The sequence below is a fragment of the Lutra lutra genome, chromosome 6 (genome assembly GCF_902655055.1).
Source record: "Lutra lutra chromosome 6, mLutLut1.2, whole genome shotgun sequence".
In the NCBI taxonomy this organism is placed as follows: domain Eukaryota; kingdom Metazoa; phylum Chordata; class Mammalia; order Carnivora; family Mustelidae; genus Lutra; species Lutra lutra.
In genome coordinates, this window is record NC_062283.1 from 51,851,055 (window position 1) to 51,872,308 (window position 21,254).

Genomic DNA, 21,254 nt, shown 5'->3' on the forward strand with positions numbered 1-21,254 from the left:
CCCTGCTTGCTTTGGAGCCACTGGGAGCTTCTAGGCAGCCAGGACCCAAAGCCTGCATTGTGAAGAGAAGAGGCTGCACTCCCACCATCTGTGAGCACTGCTTAGGCTTGGGCATTTGAACTAGGCCTTGAATACTGTCAACATCCCAACTGGCAAGATGTGTGCCTGGGACACTACACATATGGTCGTCAAATTTCAGCTCTATGAGTTAGAGGATTGTCATACTAGAGAGATAGAAGTCTCTTTATACCAAATACCCATTATGGGATGATAACGTCTCCTAAAAATGAAACGGAAAGCCAATACAATAGTATAAAACATAAGAGTATAGGAAATGCTGAAATTTCATGAGGGAGTTTGTGAGGTCACCCGGCAAAATTTGAAGGTTTTCCTGTAATGGAAATTTTGAGGATAAACCTTCATGAATTATCATAGCATAGACATCTGCAGTGACAGGTATTTCCCTTAGCCTTATATGAAAATGGATAGCCCAAAGACAGCACAATTTTGTTTGGATGAATTAAAAAAATAACTATGTTTACTTAAGAAAGAAAAATAAGGACAACTGATAAGTTGCTTGTGCATTGGGTCACTAAACAGCCAATAATCAGAAATAGGAATTTCTAAGAAATCATGAGCAGTGTAAAGGAACACAATCATTCTTGAAGACAGGACACTTCATCTAATTGACACTGGTGAACTTCAAAGTTCACATGAAATGTTCAGGGAAGGTAACAACCATTTTGGTGGAAGTTTTTTTTATTTATATGACAAAATTACATTTCCAAAAGCTCAAAACCCACTATTTTAGTTATTTAGAATTTCTTTAAATGCACACACAAACATACCTGTACAAACACACACACATTTGAGTCAGACAGAGAGGCCACTTACTGTCATTTCATTCATACTGAGAAGCATGGGGCTAGGTGGCAGGGTCCCAAGACGGTACTTGAAACCTTCTTCCAGAGTCATTCCCCAGAACTGGCTATAGTTCTGGGCTGTCCATCTGCCTTACAAATGAAAGAGAAAAATTGGTACACATTATGCAATATCACTTTTATAAATAATGTTTGTTTATATTTCTGAAGTTATACAAAATTAGAATTACTATAAGCTAGATATTCTTTATATAAAGAATGTATGATTATTTAACAGGAAAGCCTATGAGCCACTCTTCCTAAATTAGGTCTCTTCCAATTATTTTAATGACTTATATGAGGAACCTAAGGCTATATCAATATAGACTAAATATAAGAATATGGAATCTTTACATATTATAAGGGATTAAATGGCAAAAGGCCAATCTGTGTAATCTTTTAAATGTCATTAAATGCATTTTAGAAAAGCTTGAATGTATAGAAATGCACTTATAGATAAATAGGGTAATTGTTTTATATATAATTTAGATCTGAAAAGAACTTGACCATGTAAAAGGAAGTATCTGTGAAAAACTGGGGATAAAATAGTTATACTTAAGAAGATTACATCAGTGCTAATTAATTGTACTGAATTAATTTATTTAAATACTGGAATATTCTATCATATATTAAAGAGTTAATTTGTGTTAAGTGCTCAATAATCTCAGTTATTATTAGTGATGATACAAATTCAAATAATGTGAAATTAGATACTTAAAAGCACATATTTTTTAGAGACAGGGTTTGTGGCCCTACATAGGAAAAGGAGCTTTGTTTTCAAAATCTAACACTGACATTTAAATCCAACAAAAAATTTCTGGAGGGATGAGAGTAGATGAGAAAGGGGAAAGTACTTTAATCATCACTTGTTTGAATTATTTACAACTTGAGAACAATATATTTTCAGTACTTAAGTCAAATCTAAACTTAATCCTGTTAGTTAATTACCAAAATTGCTTATATTGTGATAGACTCTCATGAATGCTTGAAGATACGTTTGATTTTCAATAATATGACTAGCAAATTCATGCTTTTCTAAGAATCTGTTAGGTCACAAAATCCTAAGCAACTTGGAGCCACAATTTTAAGAGTATAATCTCCATCACCAAAGGAAAATGCTGACTTTGTTAAATTTTGCAGGATTTATAAGAGACTATCAGGACCAGCCTTAGGCAAAACCATGACATCAAGGAAGTATGTTTTTCGTGCTCTACCCTAGCAGTTTTCAAACATTCAGATACATTTGTGGTCATTTAATCACTTAATTTAGTGAGCAAGGAATCAGTATTTTAAAAATAAATAGAATACAGGAGAGATAATAGGAAATATTAGAACTTATTGCACATAGTGAGGGTGAGTACTGTTTTTATACGTGTCAGGGTGTGTGTGTGTGTATAGCACATATTTGTACGGATATTCATGTGCATGTGTGTGTGTATATACACTAAATCATAAAGTTAGATGCATGTTTTACGGTGACTTATGCTTAAAAAAATTATGAAGGGACTACCACTCTATACCATCCTCTTTGATAAAGACTCATAACTTTCCCTTTAATCCAAATTAGCATTTACTGGACATTCTTCATTTATCATATTCTCTCTTTAAACATAAGAATAAGTAAATTTCTCTACCCACACAGAGCTCATACCCTAAAAATACTGCAAAGCTAGATATGACTTCAATGTGCATCATTTATTAGCAGTAGGTTAAGGTATGGTCAGAGTAGAGGTTTCAAATATAACTCTGCCTAAAGGGGTTGGCATAATTTCATTACAGAAAGTGACTTTAGTGTTCAGTCTGGAAGGATGAGAATAAGGTTGGTGGACAGATGCGAAAAAAAAGGACATTTATTCTTTAAAAAAAAAAAAGAAAAAAAGGCAACTCAGGAGTAGAGCATATGGGTTTGAAGCTGGGTAGCATGTTTAAGAATGAGCAGATAAGTTCAATGCCAAACCCATGAGAGACCAAGGGAAGCTGGAAAGAACATAAAAAAATGAGGTAGTAAAGAAGCATTTGGGCGAGACTGTTTCTTATGCTAAGGAATATAAGGATATTCTACAAGTAACGGAGTATCACTGAAGATTTTTAAGACCATGAACAGCAGAGTCAAAGCTTGGAATTAGAGTGATAACCATAAAGAATTGGTTGCGGTTTGGTCAGACTGGAAACAGTGAGAAAGATCAGGTCATCTCAAATGAGGCTTGATAAAGAAATGCACTAGAATGTAACAGAGAGGTAGAAAAAATAAATATCTGAAAGAAACTATGGTGTGGGAATTATAAGAGACTAGTGACTGAGAAAGAAGAAGAGAGAAGAATCAAATTAATTTCCAATTTCCTGGCTTGCCTGACAAGGCAGAGGTGAAGGCCAGTCACCAAGGGCAGGTCAAAGAGGTTAACACTTTTGGTTTGGGTTATGTTGATTTGAGAAACCTGTGAAAACATCAAGGAGAACTTATCCAACAGACTAGGTTTTGAGTTCATTAAAAAAAAAAGAAAAATCTATCTGTGGCTCTTAGCACCAAGAAGTGGAATCTATTTCCCCAACCATTGAAAGTGGGCAGGGCTAGTCACTTGCTTCACTCAACAAAAGGTAGGAGAATTGATGCTGTGTATCTTTCGAGCTTAGGCCTACAGGGAAGCCCTTTGCAGCCCTCCCTCATACCATCTTAGAACACTCGTAACTATGTGAGGGGCTAAGGCAGTCTGCTGGAGACACGTGAGCCCACCAACAACCAGCACCAACTACCAGGTATCTGAATGAGGCCACTTTAGACAATTCAAGCCCATTTGAGTCTCCAGATATCTGTAGACATCTGAGAAACCCCAAGAAAGATCAGGAAAAGAGCTTCAGGTAAGTCAATGTCAAGGTACTGAAGTAAACAAATGAAAGGCTTATGGTTTTAAGCTGTTAAATTCAGGTGTGGTTTACTGCCCCGCACAGTTCTCTATCTCCCTTTGTTCCACTAACTTGCTGATTATTACTTGCTACTAACTTGGCACTTACATATTGCCCTATCATAAAAAATCCTTTTACAAAGGGATGACATGTTGACTGCTCAGCTAGATTGGAAATTCTTGTAAGACAGAAATTATTTATTTCTATCCTCAGCAGTGCCACCAAAGAAACACAGTTTCGTTAATATTAATTGGTTGCACTGAAAAATAACACAGGGAATAAATATGCACTGAAGTAACTTATATAGAATGAAGGAAGATTTGGATCCAAAATGCCACCAAGATGAGATAAATGAATGTTTTAAGCAAAGATTGTGTATATTTGCATGTAGGATATTTTAAAAAGCACTCAGTAAGTATTGAATGGTATGTTCTATTTTCACACATGAAAACAATTTGAACATCAGGACCAGAATATATCTGAGAGTCAGAACTTTCTTTTAAATTCAGGGACTCCCCCTGCCTTTTTGTCCTCTGGTAAATAATTTTAGTTTTACTGTTTCTTCACAGCTTGTCTCTCTTCCTTAACTTTTTTTCTTTGGGCATTGGGTGTTTCCTTTTGCTCCAATTATCCCTCACTTTCTGTCCTTTTAAGGACATCAATGTTTGCTACAAAAGGCAAAGCCTGTGCCTCTTAACTCATTGCAGAGTTATCTCACAGTGAACAAATGATGGCAAGAAAATTCTTCTTTCCAAAGAAGACAGCATTCCCACCAGCTTGTGTATTCTTATGTGTTTTTTCCACATTGCCTTCAACTATGGTTTCCCATGGGTTCTGGGACAGTGGAAAAGTAGACTGCTGAGAGCTTCTTTGAAGTATGTGCTCCATGGGTCAAGTATTTGAATTATTTTAATAACCTGATTCAGATAATTTCTTATGATGACACGTACTCTGATGTCCTTTTCATTATTTGAGTATCACTTAGTCACAGAAAATTATGATGTAATTCCCTAGAAATACTTAAAATGTCATATTATCAACTACAATATTGGGTAAACATGTATACACACACACAGGAATTGAGCATGCTTGAAGAATATTAATGTCAAAAAAAAAAGTAACTTTCTAAATTTCCTGTCTTCCAAGAAAATACTTTGGGGACAGGGGCTGTGCTAGGAAATCTAGGAAATATCTGTCTTATGGTCTTCTATGTGAAAGCAAGGGATACTTTTAATTTTTAAAAATATATTTCAGGATTACACCACTTTTATAATTACTTGATAATAGATCTTCTTACATTTTCCAGAATGTGGAAAATGTTTCTGAGGGTATCTAGAGATTTGGTCAATGGCAAAGGAGCAATCCTGAGGCAGATAACCAGGTAGGCCATCCCTCTTCCTTTCAGTTCAGTAAAGAAAATCCATGTTAGTACTGATATCATTATTCCCTCTTTGTAATTGGAGAAGCCACCTAATTTATTAATCTGTCAGAGAGCATTAAACCATTATTTGCCATGTTTAAGTGTCAATCAGCCCTATATTTAACTTATAAGCAAAGTAAAGTGGCTCACCCTGTCTTTCCATTCAACTCTAAGTGAAACTGGCTACATAGGTCATGTCAGTGAAATTGTCTGGATGGACTGGCTATTTGGGGAATCATCAAGATTAAATACTGACCTCTTAGGGTCTGATTCTCCTGTGACAGCTGATTGGCTAGGTCAGGGCAACACCAGAGGGAGAAAGATGGTTTATTTGAAAAAATCAATTTTGCCTACTTTTTAATCTTGTCTAAATATTTATCCAAACTAACACTCCCTCTATTCCCCTCATTCACCCCTTGACAATGCTCCTTCCTAGTAATTTTAAGACCCCATCTACATTTCTTTGTGCATTTTAATTTTAATCATTTAATATTTACTTCCATGCATTCCTATTTCACAAGTTTTTCTACTTCTCTTCCCATTTCTCTCCCATTTTTTCTTTTGAATAATGGCCATTTTTAGAAGTAAATGATAGGGAATAGATTGAAGCCTGAAAAGTAACTGGGGCTGCCAAAAAAGTCTGTAAAGCAAGATTTTGCTCACCCATAGTCTCCATTATTGACACGTTCAATCAGTTCTGGTTGAACAAGGCAGACAAACTGGGAACATTTCCATTGCTGTCCTGAGCATGTGCTGCAAAGATGTAAAAAATTACAAAAGTGGCCTAGCCTTTACGAAGTAGATGTACAGAATTAGTAACCAGAATTGCACACTGTTAAAGTGTAAAACATATCTTTGATTAATGATAGCCATAAGCCTATTTGATTCTTGGCAAAAATAAAATAATAGCATATGCATTAGCTATCACTCAATATGCTCTTAACTTCTCCTCCAGGCAATTAGTAAGTGAAATGACCACACAGCCACTGACATTTGAAAACATAAGAAAATTTAGACAGTAGAATCTTTGTATTTGTATTTGGAAACTTTCTGCAGGATAATCATTTGAAAGCAGCCTGTTTTTATCTATAGCTACTGTGATCAAAGAAATACAGTTTGCCTATAGTATATCTTGCCTGTAGAATGCTTTAATTAAGAGGTATAGTTCATGCAGGCCTGCTGTATGATGAAGGTCACTGTCATGAACAAGCTCTAGCATTGAAAGATATATCTAAGATTAGATTTGTCAACATTCATTAAATATGCTTATATAAAACTACAGGTATGCAATATCCTAGGACTTATGATTCTGTCTGTATTTATCATCTTATTTCACAATACTCCTTTTATTTGAAGAAAACATATACAGACAGTAGAATTCAGTTCTGTGCCACTTAAATTCATTACCAGGAGTTGCAGTTTTCTTTAACTACTGATCCTTCTTCATAAAGTTGGCCATTTCTGAGGCAACCTGTCAACATAACATTTGAACAAATGAAAATTCTAAATTGAATGACAAAGTGCATCAACATTCACAAGAAACCTACAATTCTGTCTCGTTTCTCAAATATGCAAAACTGTTTGGTGCCACTCTGATGAAAATCCACATCTGGCTTGTGTCGAGGTTTATGTACAGGATTTTTCTAAGCTTGTTTCATGAGCTATTATCTTTAAAATTGCATATTATGTTCCAACAGAGGATTTGTAAAGCATGAAAACTTGATTACCACAGAATTAATCACTAACCACACTCAAAAAATAATTTATGTGTTTAAATAGGTGAGAAATAAGACAATGTTTGGATAAATTTATAGCTTTTCTCATTTAAAAAATCTAATCAAGTCTCATAAGTAAATATGATTCATTGTATATAACAGGAGTAAGGAAGTCAAAGTTTTGGACCAAAATGTGAAGCTCATTGAATTTACCTTTTAAAGATAAATTCTATTTTTTTTCTTAAGAATTTGGATCAGAAGAAAAATTCATGAAACCAGTAAGATAGTAACCATTTGTGTTCTAAATCCAAATGTTTCTCAATTAACTGAAACTGGCTGTTAACTAATTTACCTGATTATATAAACTACTTAAAAGGGACCAACAGTGTATTATCATTATATGAAAACCATCAATAAGATAAGGTGAAAATATTACCCTGGTTACAAAGGAAACCCTTTTCAAAAATATAATTCACACAGATTTGAAATCCACTCTGACTTAACAAAGGTAGTAAAATATACTACTTTGTCATGTGAAAACAGAAATATGTAATTGATAGATCACATCAGTGGTGTCTAATAAAACAAAACAAATCCTAACTTTTTATTCATATGATCAGAGGGGAAAATCTACATGTTTAGAGATCATTCCAAGGGACTTGGTTTAACTTCTAGCCACAATATCACAAAAGCCACTTAGGGAATTTGCTCTCCTCTGATTTTTCAAATAATGGTTTCATTGAAAACTTCACAACCACCACTCTGCAGCATATAGTTTTTATAGTTCAATATGTTGCTTAATGAATATAAAATCTCTACAAATTTACATCTATTTACCTCTTTCCCAAGGTTTTTGAACATTCCACAACCATGGGAAGAGAAGCAAAAACTGCCTTTCTCCTGGACCACAAGCTTCTGGACATGGTGAACTCAGGGAAGGGGAAAGATTTAACTTTACAACAAGTCTGGAGTTTTAACTACTATTCAGTATTAGAGACTTGAAATAAATGAACTTCTACTATAGAACTTAAAGAAACCCTCAAACTTTTATTACCTAGGGGTGACAGAAAATTCATGCAACAACTCAAGGTTTCAAAGTCAAAGAAAGTACTTTCTGACTAGTTTAAAGGACAGAGAAGAGGCCAAAACCAAAGCTGATTTTTTTAAATCAGACCTCATAAATGTTCCCTGCCCAACATACCAGTTATATAGATAAAGGAAACAGAAATCACAAAAGTCTTAAGGAGGAAAAAAAAAAAAAAAAGTCCCTTCTCTGACCTGTACTCTAGCTCATAATTTTAAAGTCAAGAGAATGCTATCACCAGGCCTAACCCAAATCACCAGTACTATGTCTAGTGTTAGCAAAAGTTTCCTTTCTTGGTCATCCTTCCTTAATATCAAGTCAAAGTTTACTATGAGAAACTGCGTTTATTGTAATCTCTTGTAATTGTAATTATTGTAATCAACTTGAAAGTTGACCTCTTTTTTTTTATTTAAATTCAATTATCCAACATATAATACTTCATTAGTTTTTGATATAATGTTCAGTGATTCCTTAGTTGCATGTAACACCTAGTACTCATCATACCACATGCCCTCCTTCATGAAAAGCATAATCAGTTCATCTGAGCCTGCTCAAGGGGCTCACAAAGTGGAGCGTTACAGATAGTCCAGTCATTTTCTTTACTCCTGCCTGGTTCCAATGTATCCCTCATTTTCCTACCCAGCATTTAAAGAGGACTTTTAAAATCTCTGTTGTGTCACTTCCTACTTAAAATCCTCAAGTTATTTCCCATCAAATTTAGAATAAAACCCAATTTCTTTTTTTATTATTATGTTATGTTAGTCACCATACAGTAAGTCATTAGTTTTTGATGTAGTGTTCCATGATTCATTGTTTATGCACCACACCCAGTGCTCATTGCAATCTGTGCCCTCCTTAATATCCATCACCAGGCTCACCCATCCCCCCACCCCTCTAAAACCCTGTTTGTTTCCCAGAATCCATAGTCTCTTATTGTACATCTCTCCCTCTGATTCCATCCCCCCTTCACTTTTCCCTTCCTTCTCCTAATGTCCTGTATGCTATTCCTTATGTTCCACATATAAGTGAAACCATATGATAATTGTCTTTCTCTGCTTGACTTATTTCACTTCAAATAATCCTCTCCAGTTCCATCCTTGTCAATGCAAATGGTGGGTATTCATCCCTTATGATGGCTGAGTAATATTCTATTGTAGATATGGACCATATCTTCTTTATCCATTCATCTCTTTTTCTTTAAGATTTTATTTATTTATTTGACAGAGAGAGAGAGATCACAGGTAGGCAGAGAGGCAGGCAGAGGGTGGGGGAGCAGGCTCCCTGCTGAGCAGAGAGCCCGATGTGGGGCTCAATCCCAGGACCCTGAGATCATGACCTGAGCCGAAGGTAGAGGCTTAACCCACTGAGCCACCCAGGCGCCCCTATCCATTCATCTCTTAAAGGGATCAGCTCCTTCCATAGTTTGGCTATTATGGATATTGCTATGAATATTGGGGCACAATTGCCCCTTCTTAAACTCAACTTCTTACAGTAACCTCTAAGGCCTTACTGAAATGTCTCTGCCCTCATCACTTACCTCGTGCTGAATGGGGCTAGGCTCCCAGTGGAATGAAGGATTTTCATAATAGTAGTAATGGGGAGAGCAGTGGATGGATGTAACTTGGAGGTAAAGCAATGGAACTTGCTCACAGACTGAGTTTGGGGAATGAGGAGAAAGAGGAATTAAGCAGGTCTCACTGGAATTTTAGCTTGAGTTATAGAGGGGCAGTGAAGTTATCGCTGAAATAAGGAACAGGTTTGTTGGCAAGAAATCAAGAGGTCTGCTCTCATATTTTAGATATGGATTAAATCTAGGTGAGACATCCTAGTGGAGAATGTCAAGTAGAGTAGTTTATGGAAGTCCAGAGTTAAGTCAAGTCTGGAACACAAATTTAAGAGATAGTAACATACATTAAAAAAAAAAAAAGGCAGGAGGAGGAAGTGAGATGGTGGAGGAGTAGCAGACTGAAAAATCATTGGGTCCCAGGATTCAGCTAGATAGTTATCAAACCATTCCAAGCACCTACAAACTGAACAGGAGATAGAAGAGAAGAAGTGCAGCAATTCTAGGAACAGAAAATGGGCCACTTTCTGGAAGTTAGGACATGTGGAGAAATGAATCTGAAGCAATGAGAAGCTATAGACCATGGGGGGAGGTGTCAGCTCCCAGCAAGCGGTAGATCAGCGGAGCACAAAATCAGAACTTCTAGAAGTCTGCTCCACTGGGGATTATTGCTCCAGAGGCTAAGTGGATGTGAAGCCCTTGTGGGGAAAGTGTGGTCTCAGGACCTGCGGGGCCACAGAAAGATCAAGGGTGTCTGAAGGTGACAAAGCTTCCAGGTATTGAAGCAGGGAAGCCGGCTACAGAGAGGAGCCAAGGAGTGAGTTCTCAGCTCAGCATTACCTTAAACCACGATCTGATGCACAATCTGACCACTTCTCTTTGAGCAGGGACCCCACAAGTGGCAGATCCGAGGAGACCCCCCTCCTTCCTCCTCCAGGAGGAGTGGCGTGGGAGCACATGGCAGGAATCTGCTGGATTTGGAGACTCCAAATGGGGCAGTGCTCCAGAGATAGAAGGCCTGGTGAACTCATAGTGCAGCTGGAGACCAGGGAGATGGGAAGGACTGACTGCTTGTCTCTGAGGGTTCATTGAGGAGTGGGGCCTGGATCTCTCAGCTCTTCCTGGCTGGAGATTGGGAGGTTGCCATGTTCATTCTTGTTCTCCAAAGCTCTATAGAAAGCGTTCAGAGAACAAAAGCTATCAGAGAACAAAAGCTACCGAGAGCAAACATGAGCAGATTACTTAACCTGACCCCTGGCAAGGGTGGTGCCACCTCGGGCAAAGACATTTGAGAATCACTGCAACAGGCCCCTTCCCGGAAGATCAGTGAGAAGATCCAGCCAAGACCAAGTTCACCAATCAACAAGAACTATGGAACTCCAGAGCTGGGGAAAGCAGCACATAGAATTCATGGCATATGATTCTTAAGTCTTGCAAAGTTAAGGTTTGTTTTTTATTTTTTTAATTTTATTTTTTCTTTTTCTATTTTTCTAAATTGTCCTCTTTTCTCTTTTAATGTTTTTAAACTATTTTATTTTAACAATGCCTTTGTAAAAATTTTTTCTTAATTTTCATCATTATAGTCATATTTTATACCTTCATTTTTTGTATACATATAGGGTTTTTTTTTTTCTTTAAAATTTTGGGATACAAGTTCTTCTAATGGATCAAAATATACCATAAATCTAGCACATGGCTTTGTTCTACTCTCAGCCAGATCACATTCTCTCCTCTTTTTATTTTCTTTTTCCAGCAAACTTATCAATTCCTCTCTTAGAATTTTTTTTTTCATCTTTACACTCATATTCCATCCCTTCATCTTGTTTACACTTATTTTTGTGTGTATATACATATATATATATATATATATATATATATATATATGTTTTTCTTTCTTTAAAATTTTGGGAGGTAGTTTCTTCTAAGAGAGCAGGGGCGCCTAGGTGGCTCAGTGGGTTAAAGCCTCTGCCTTCGGCTCAGGTCATGATCTCTTCTAAGAGAGCAGAATGCACCCCAAATCAAGTGGGTGGCTCTGTTCTATTCACCAATCTAAAACCCCTCCCCCTTTCTTCTCCCTCAGTTTCAGGTCTCTTCTGATTTGGGTAATGTATATTTTGGGGGGGGTATTTGCCACCCTTTTAGTATTTTATTCTCTCATTCATATATTCTTATCTGGATAAAATGACAAGGTGGAAAACTCACCACAAAAAAAAAAAGAAAAGAAAAGAAAAGAAAAAGGAACAAGAGGCAGTACTGAGGGCTAGGGACCTAATCAATACAGACATTGGTAATATGTTGGAACTAGAGTTCAGAAAGACGATTATCAAGGTGCTAGCTGGGCTCAAAAAAGGCATGGAAAATATTAGAGAATCCCTTTCTGGAGAAATAAAATCCCTTTCTGAAGGAATAAAAGAACTAAAATCTAACAAAGTTGAAATCAAAAAAACTATTAATGAGGTGCAATAAAAAATGGAGTCTCTTACTGCTAGGTTAAATGAGGCAGAAGAGAGAATTAGTGATTTAGAAGACCAAATGATGGAGAATAAAGAAGCTGAGCAAAAGAAAGACAAACAACTACTGGACATGAGGGGAGAATTCAAGTGATAAGTGATACCATAAGATGAAACAATATTAGAATAATTGGGATTTCAGAAGAAGAAGAAAGAAAGAAAGGAGCAGAAGGTATATCGGAGTGAATTATAGTAAAGAATTCTGCTAATATGGCAAAGGGAACAAGTATCAAAATCCAGTAGGCACAGAGAATCCCCCCTCAAAATCAATAAAAATAGGTCCACCCCCCCTTCATCTAATACTAAAACTTACAAGTCTTAGTGACAAAGAGAAAATACTGAAAGCCGCTCAGGACAAGAAGTCTGTAACATACAATGGTAGAAATATTAGATTGGCAGCAGACTTATCCACAGAAAACTGGCAGGCCAGAAAGAACTGGTATGATATATACAGAGTACTAAAAGAGGAAAATATGCAGCCAAGAATACTATATCCAGTTAGGCTATCATTGAAAATAGAAGGACAGATAAAAAAGCTTTCAGGACAAACTAAAATTAAAAGAATTTGCAAACACCCAACCAGCCCTACAGGAACTATTGAAAGGGGTCCTCTAAGCAAAGAGACAGTGTTAAAGTAGTAGACCAGAAAGGAACAGAGACAATATACAATAACAGTCACCTTACAGGCACTGTAGGGTGCCTGTACAATGGCACTGAATTCATATCTTCCAATAGTTAACCTGAATGTATATGGGCTAAGTGTCCCAATTAAAAGACACAGCATATCAGAATGGATAAAAAAAAAAATAAGACGCATCAATACACTATCTATAAGAAACTCATTTTAGACACAAAGACACCACTGAAAGTGAGGGGGTTGGGAAACAATTTACCATTGTAATGGATGTCAAAAGAAAGCTGGGGTGGCAATCCTTATATCAGACAAATTAGATTTTTAAGCCAAAGACCATAATAAGAGATGAGGAATGACACTATATCATACTTAAAGGGTCTGTCAAACAAGAAGATCTAACGATTTTAAATATCTATACCCCTAACACGGGAGCAGCCAACTATATAAACCAATTGATAATGGAATCAAAGAAACACATCAACAATAATACAATAATAGTTAGGGACTTTGACACCCCTTCACTGAAATTGACAGATTATCCAAGCCAAAGTTCAACAAGGAAATAAAGGCTTTAAATGACACACTGGACCGGATGGACATCACAGACATATTCAGAACATTCCATCCCAAAACAACAGAATACACATTCTTCTCTAATGCACATGGAACATTCTCCAGAATTGATCACAACCTGGTTAACAAATCAGGTCTCAAATTGTACCAAAAGACTGGGATCATTCCCTGCATATTTTCAGACCACAATGCTTTGAAACTAGTACTCAACCACAAGAGGAAAGTTAGAAAGAACTCAAATACATGGAAGATAAAGAGCATCCTATTAAAGAATGAAGGGGTCAACCAGGAAATTAAAAAAGAATTGAAAAATTCATGGAGACAAATGATAATGAAAACACAACTGTTCAAAATCTTTGGGACACAGCAAAGGCAGCCCAAAGAGGAAAGTATATATTGATACAAGCCTTTCTCAAGAAACAAGAAAGGTCTCAAGTACACAACCTAATTGTACACTTAAAGGAGCTGCAGAAAGAAAAGCAAAGAAAGCCTAAACCCAGCAGGAGAAGAGAATAATAAAAATCAGAGCATAAATCAATGAAATAGAAGCCAAAAGAACAGTAGAACAAATCAACAAAACTAGGAGCTTGTTCCTTGAAAGAATTAATAAGATTGACAAACCCTGGCCAGACTTACCAAAAAGAAAAGAGAAAGGACCCAAATAAATAAAATTATGAATGAAAGAGGAAAGATTAAAACCAACACCAAAGAAATACAAACAATTATAAAAAAAACATATTATGAGCAACTATACACCAGCAAATTTGACAATCTGGAAGAAATAGATGCATTCCTAGAGACATATAAACTACCAAAACTAAACCAGGAAGAAATGGAAAACCTGAACAGTCCCATAATCAGTAAGGAGATTGAAGCAGTCATCAAAAATCTCCCAACAAACAAGAGCCCAGGAACAGATGGCTTCCCAGGGGAATTCTACCAAACATTTAAAGAAGAATTAATACCTATTCTTCTGAAACTTTTCCAAAAAATAGAAATGGAAGGAAAACTTTCAAACTCATTTTATGAGGCCAGCATTACCTTAATCCCAAAACCAAAGACCCAATTAAAAAGAAGAATTACAGACCGATATCCCTGATGAACACAGATGCAAAAATTCTCACCAAAATACTAGCCAGTAGTCTCCAACAATACATTAAAATGGTTATTTGCCATGTCCAAGTGGGATTTCCTCCTGGTTTCAAGATTGGTTCAACATCCACAAATCAATCAATGTGATAAAATACTTTAATAAAAGAACAAGAACCACATGATACTCTCAATAGATGCTGAAAAAGCATTTGACCAAGTACAGCATCCTTTCGTGGTCAAAACTCTTCAAAGTGTATGATACATACCTCAATATCATCAAAGCCATCTATGAAAAACCCACAGCGAATATCATTCTCAATGGGGAAAAACTGAGAGCTTTTCCCCTAAGGTTAGGAACACAGCAGGGCTGTCCATTATCACCAGTGCTATTCAACATAGTACTAGAAGTCCTAGCCTCAGCAATCAGACAACAAACAGAAATTAAAGGCATCCAAATTGGCAAAGAAGAAGTCAAACTCTCACCCTTTGCAGAAGCTATGATACTTTATGTGGAAAACCCAAAAGACTCCCTTTCAAAACTGCCAGAACTCATACAGGAATTCAGTAAAGTGTCAGGATATAAAATCAATACACAGAAATCAGTTGCATTTCTATACACCAACAACAAGACAGAAGAAAGAGAAATTAAGGAGTCGATCCCATTTACAATTGCGCCCATAAGATACCTAGGAATAAACCTAACCAAAGAGGCAAAGAATCTGTACTCAGAAAACTATGAAGTACTCATGAAAGAAATTGAGGAAGATACAAAGAAATGGAAAAACATTCTTTGCACATGGATTGGAAAAACAAATATTGTGAAAATGTCTATGCAACCTAAAGCAATCTACACATTCAATGCAATCCCTATCAAAATCCCATCCATTTTTTTAAAAGAAATGGAACAAATAATCCTAAAATTTATATGGAACCAGAAAAAAACCCAAATATCCAGAGAAATGTTGAAAAAGAAAGCCAAAGTTGGTGGCATCACAATTCCAGACTTCAAGCTCTATTACCAAGCTGTAATCATCAAGACAATATGGTATTGGCACAAAAAGAGACACATAGATCAATGGAACAGAATAGAGAACCCGGAAATTGACCCTCAACTCTACGGTCAACTAATCTTCGACAAAGCAGAAAGAATACCCATCCAGATGGCCAACAGACACATGAAGAAGTGCTCAACATCACTCAGCATCAGGGAAATACAAATCAAAACCACAGTGAGATGCCACTCACACCAGTCAGAATGGCTAAAATTAACAACTCAGGAAACAACAGATGCTGGTGAGGATGCAGAGAAAGGGGAATCCTCCTACCCTGTTGGTGGGAATGCAAGTTGATGCAGCCACTCCAGAAAACAGCATGGAGGTTCCTCAAAAAGTTGAAAACAGAGCTACACTATGACCCAGCAATTACACTACAGGGTATTTACCCTAAAGATACAAATGTAATGATCTGAAGGGGCACATGCACCCAAATGTTTATAGCAGCAATGTCCACAATAGCCAAACTATGGAAAGAACCTAGATGTACATCAACAGATGAATGGATAGATAAGATGTGGTATATATACACAATGGAATACTATGCAGCCATCAAAAGAAATGAAATCTTGCCATTTGCAATGTGGATGGAACTAGAGGGTATTATGCTGAGCAAAATAAGTTAATCAGAGAAAGATAATTATCATATGATCTCTCTGATATGAGGAATTTGAGTGGCAGATCAGGGGGTTTGGGGGGTAGGGAAGGAAAAAATGGAACAAGATAGGATCAGGAGGGAGACAAACCATAAGAGACTCTTAATCTCACAACAAACTGAGGGTTGCTAGGAGGTGAAGGGGGTAGGGAGAGTGTGGTTGGGTTATGGACATTGGGGACGGTATATGCTATGGTGAGTGCTATGAAATGTGTAAGCCTGATGATTCACAGTTCTGTACCCCTGGGAGAACAAACATCTGAATGTTGCCTTTGGTGATAGGAAAGTCACTGACCCTGCCAAGAAGGATTTCAGTGAAGTAGCAAGGAATGGCATCCTGTAGGAATTGGTTGATGAGACACTTGAAAGTCAGGAAGCAAACATTTCTTTTAGTTATTTTCCATCAAAGAAAAAAATAATAAAAGGAAATGAGACAGATGTTAGTTAAGGACATGGAGCCAAGGAGGGCTTTTTCAAATTGGAAGCTAGAAAAACACATTTTGTAAATTGATCACTGATCCATGAAATAAGGGGGAAAAGGCAGCTTTAGGAAAGAAAGAGTGGGAAAAGAAAAGGAGAGAAGGAGAAAGAAAGGGGAAAAAAAGAGAGAATTGTAATGGTGAAGATTAAAAAGACAAGAGAGGACTGGATTCAGAGCTTAAGAGTTTAAGAGTAATCCAGAGGGAAGGAGGTTGAAAATTATGATGATAGACATGAAAGAATTCCTGATGGTTTTATTTTCTCAGTGAAATGTACATGAAGTGCCTCAGAGTGAGTTAATCAAAATGGTTACTCATATAGCATCTTGGGAAAAAAAAGATAATGGCTGTTGAAATTAATAGGGTTTTACACATTAATAGACATTAACACAAGATCAAAACACAAGGCAAATCAGGTATCTGGAGAGTGAAATAGTTGGCCCATTGATTTTTTAAAAAGGATGATAATACAATGCCTGTTAATTTATTTTAATACTTCATCATAATGCTTTATAGTATCTATGCTGGTCTAAACTTCACTTTAGGAAGACAGTTATTTGTTCAGATCAGGAATCCACATCCCATGGGTGGTCAGTAGCAGTTATTCTGAAAGTCCAGATTCCAAGGCAGCTGCTATAAGTGCTTCCGTTATCCATCTTTGGATGAACACTAGACTACCAGTATAATGAATATCAGAAATGGGCTTTCATTGGTAAAATTAGTGTCTTGTTAATCAACACAATGGATATATGTAATCAACTCTTATTGGTTAAATTAATAGTATTCAACTTATATATATTAGTTAAACTATTTAAAAGTCATGCCCCACACTCCCACTCTTAACAGCTAACAGTTTATGTTTCTCTTAAGGTCAAAAGCCTTTATTCATAGACCTGATGCCCTAGAATTGATCTCTAAAAAGTTCTGTGTCCCAGCCACTGGTTAGCAGGCATTCTCATTCCCTGATGCCTACTGCAAGAGTAACAGAATCCTACCTCTGCATTATTATCATATGTGCCTCCAGTAAATTACTCAAGCAAGGTAAATGTGGGAACCTCTAAAGGATAGGGACTTGAGGCTTCATGACGCTTACACAGGTTGTTGAACTGGTGTATGTCGCCTTACCAATGTATATTTTTGTAACTATCAGTGTGTATGGCAGAATTTGGACTGTGACTTATCTTCATTACAATGTGGTTGGTTAAAGAGGTTGTGAAGGATTAAATAACACTTATCCAGTTCAAATGTGTCAGTGGCTTACACACATTTTTTACCAATGTGAACATAAAAGTTCTGCATAAATTAAATTAACTTATGTCTCTTCACAACAGATGGTATACTAGACTCTTCCCTTAAAATCTGCTACATCAAAAGGTTTGTCTGGAAAATCCTTTCTGGTTCTCTTTCGAACTCTATCACTTGCTTTCAGTATCTGACATTGAAATCCTCCAAGTACCAGAAGTTACCGTCAGAGATGGAAGAAAAAAAAAACAAAAACAAAAAACAAAGAAGGAATTTATTTACCAGTATGTCCTACTTCCAGTTTATAGAAAAGGTACATATTTATTTTTATAACCCTTAAGATGGTGTACATAGTGTTAAGTCACTCATTTAAAAAGAACTCTTGGGACAGTTGTAGGATAAAGAACTAGATAATACCACGTAATTAGATAACTGAAAAATAATGCTTAGTAGATCAGTGAGTGAACAACTTAGCATCTCAGAGGACAGTCATAGTACTGCAAAAATTGGTATAAATAATATACCATTGTGTTTTTATTTTAATTTTGCATAATTTTTAATATTGTGTAGTGCTATTTTCTTTTGACCAGCTACTTCCACAAGATAAAACAAAAGAAAACAAATTACCTTCATAAGAGCAATTATAGTCTAATGTGAACTTTTTGCTACTAAATAAAATGATTAATTGCTTCCCTTCATAAAGAATGGAATAAAAACTATACCTGGAACATAATTTTACCTAAAACATGACCATAATTTAAAGTCAGAGCAAAATTCTAGCTCAAGCAAAAATGGACATTGAAAAAGTACCAATTACTTTTTTCTAAATGAGCTATATGTTTCAAATAAGAAAATCTTAAAAACATTGTACGCATCGAAAACACTACAATTTATATGTAATATTGAGACTCAACACCCATGAAGCCAACAGTATACTTACTTAACATCTGTCAATGAGTCCTCATAACAGAATAAAAGCCCAAATCCTTAAGATAGCCTATACATCCTGGCATAATCTGACCTCTACTCACTTGTCAAACCTCATTTCATGTCCCCCCCACCAAGCCTTCCGCTAGACCCTACTCTCCAGAAATGTCGGCCACATTCCAGTTCCACATTCCAAGCTCCTCTCTCTCAGATCTATACCTTTCTATCAATTCTTCAGGTCAATTCATTCCTCCTCACTCCGAGAGTCTCTGTTAAATATTTTCCCTTGCTGACTCTCCCCTATAAAATATAACGTTTTACAGATTAATGTTACACTCTGATACACTCTCACAACACCCCAAGTGTTTCCTTCAGAGAATTTATCACAATTTGCAACCACACCATGAATTTGTTAAATATCTTACCCTCTCCCTGGTAACTTGACTGTCACTTCAAAGAGAGTAAGATCCTGTCTTTTTCTTCCCCATTGGTACCCTAGCACTAAGTTTGGTGCCTGGCATTGTGAAGATATTCAGTGAATAATTTTTCATGAATGACTACATTCTCCATTATTAGTAAAGGATCTGCCCCTTTTTAGGATAAAATAAATGTTTGATGTTTTCTGAGCTGTATATTGGTAGAGGTAAAGGTCTGGGATAAATGACAGTTCTGTGGAAATTTTAATCTAATATATACATGTTTTAAAAGGCATTCCCTCAATTTTACAAGCAATATGACATTACTGAGAATGAAGGCAATCACATATGGATTTTGAAATAAGGATGCCAAATCCTAGTTGACCTTTAATTGTCTTCACCTGAAATTTCTAGTAGTGTTATAGAGCTCTGATTAAACCTGCATTTTCTGCTGAGGAGATTTGATGTGACAGGTAATTCAAAAAAAAAAAAAAAGGTTTTATTTAAGTATAGCAAAAGGGTGTTGCTTTGTGGTTTGTTGCAAATCTTAGATGTATTGATTGCTCAGAATCTAGAGCCTTTCTCCTATAATTAGACCAATGTAGTAAATACAATCATTCTCCTCATTAATTATTTGTACTGAACCACTCAATTTTTGACTCTTACAATTACTCCATAGGAAGTTTTCCTTTGTTTCAAAGGTTTAAAAAATCCCAGATAAAAGTGAAACAAAACAAAAATACATACGAAAGATCTGTTTGGTATTACTTAGGCAGGTAGCTAGCTGCTTTTATTTTGTTTGTGGCCTGGTTTTAATGGCATTAATGGTTCTAATGTCAGGAGGTCCATTAGTCAAATGACATAATAAGCCAAATGTTAGGCGAGTCTGCAGATGATCAGGCCTGTGATTGGTGAGATACTCTAACAGGTTACACTCAAAAGAGCTTAAGAGTCCGCTGTCAAAACATTTTACTAAGAAAGAAAGAGTGTTAAGTAACTCTGATGTATATTGAGTCAGTATTCCCAAAAGGATCCAGACCAGAATTCATGACCATCACACCAGAACTTTCTTGAAAGTTCTAATACAATACAGGTAACTTGCATCTAAAGCAAAGCACTTGAACAATCCAAGGACATTTGTTTAACCATAATATTCATTTTTCACCTCCTCTTAAGAAAGGAAGGAAAGTAAGATGGGAGGAGAGGAAAAGAAAGTTTGACAGATCTGTAATGAACCAGGCACTTGTTCAAACACATTTCCAAAGCCTACCTTCTGGATCCCAAGGCTTTGTGTAAGGAGGCCATTCTTTCTCAAGGCAAAATGACTTGTAATCAGGACAGCAATCAGAATTTTCCCTTTCACAGAATTTATCGCAGTAACATACTGCATTTGCCTCATAGAACTGAGTGGCACAGCCATCATCTCTGTCTTCACAACAACCAAAACTTCTACAGTATTGTCCTTTGAAAATGGCTCTCTTGAATCGAGAACCCTCCCAAATCGTGTGATTCCTAGTGAAAGCAGGTCCTGGGATCACTTCTCTTTGAGATAAATACTGTTTCTCCATCCAAATTTCTGTGGTAAGATAGGAAAAGATTAAGATCTTATATCCAGTCCACATTCTCTAGATGTCAGGTAGGGTTCCCACTTTCTGTTATAGTCAATACCCTTGGCTTTGGGGCTTCTCCTTGGAGCCGGAATTCTAATCATCAAGACAACCCAGCCTGAATCCTGAAGTGGATCCTTTACTTGAACTGAGTATACTTCTTGTAGTTAAACATTAATCAAGAATTTAAATGTTTGCCCAAGATAATGTAAGTGTTAAAAATAGACACTTATCATTCCTTCAAAGTTAAAAATATGTAATATTTTATATCATGCGAAAAAATCCATCACCACAAAAATAAGTACATAAAATCTTAGCATTGATGAAATACATTGAATAAACCATGCCTCAAAAAAAATCTAGATTCTTAAATCAGAAACCTCTCTGGAATACACATGGCCCAAATTATGGCTGCAATAACCACTGGCAAGGTGTAGGAAATTGGAAAGTCAAAAACACAATT

At 36.4% G+C, this 21,254-nt stretch overlaps 1 protein-coding gene across 1 annotated transcript in view; it reads right to left on the reverse strand.

The window, feature by feature from the left end:
- TINAG (tubulointerstitial nephritis antigen) overlaps positions 1 to 20,912 on the reverse strand; it is a 90,765-nt gene extending 69,853 nt beyond the window's left edge. Inside the window, exons 1-4 of the mRNA XM_047734492.1 lie at positions 20,455 to 20,912; positions 6,649 to 6,712; positions 5,905 to 5,994; positions 895 to 1,009 (exon numbers count right to left, since the gene is read on the reverse strand). Coding sequence (XP_047590448.1) covers positions 895 to 1,009; positions 5,905 to 5,994; positions 6,649 to 6,712; positions 20,455 to 20,806 — 621 coding nt within the window. The 5' untranslated portion in view covers positions 20,807 to 20,912. The remainder of the gene's footprint in view (positions 1 to 894; positions 1,010 to 5,904; positions 5,995 to 6,648; positions 6,713 to 20,454) is intronic.
- Between the last annotated feature and the right edge of the window lie 342 nt (positions 20,913 to 21,254).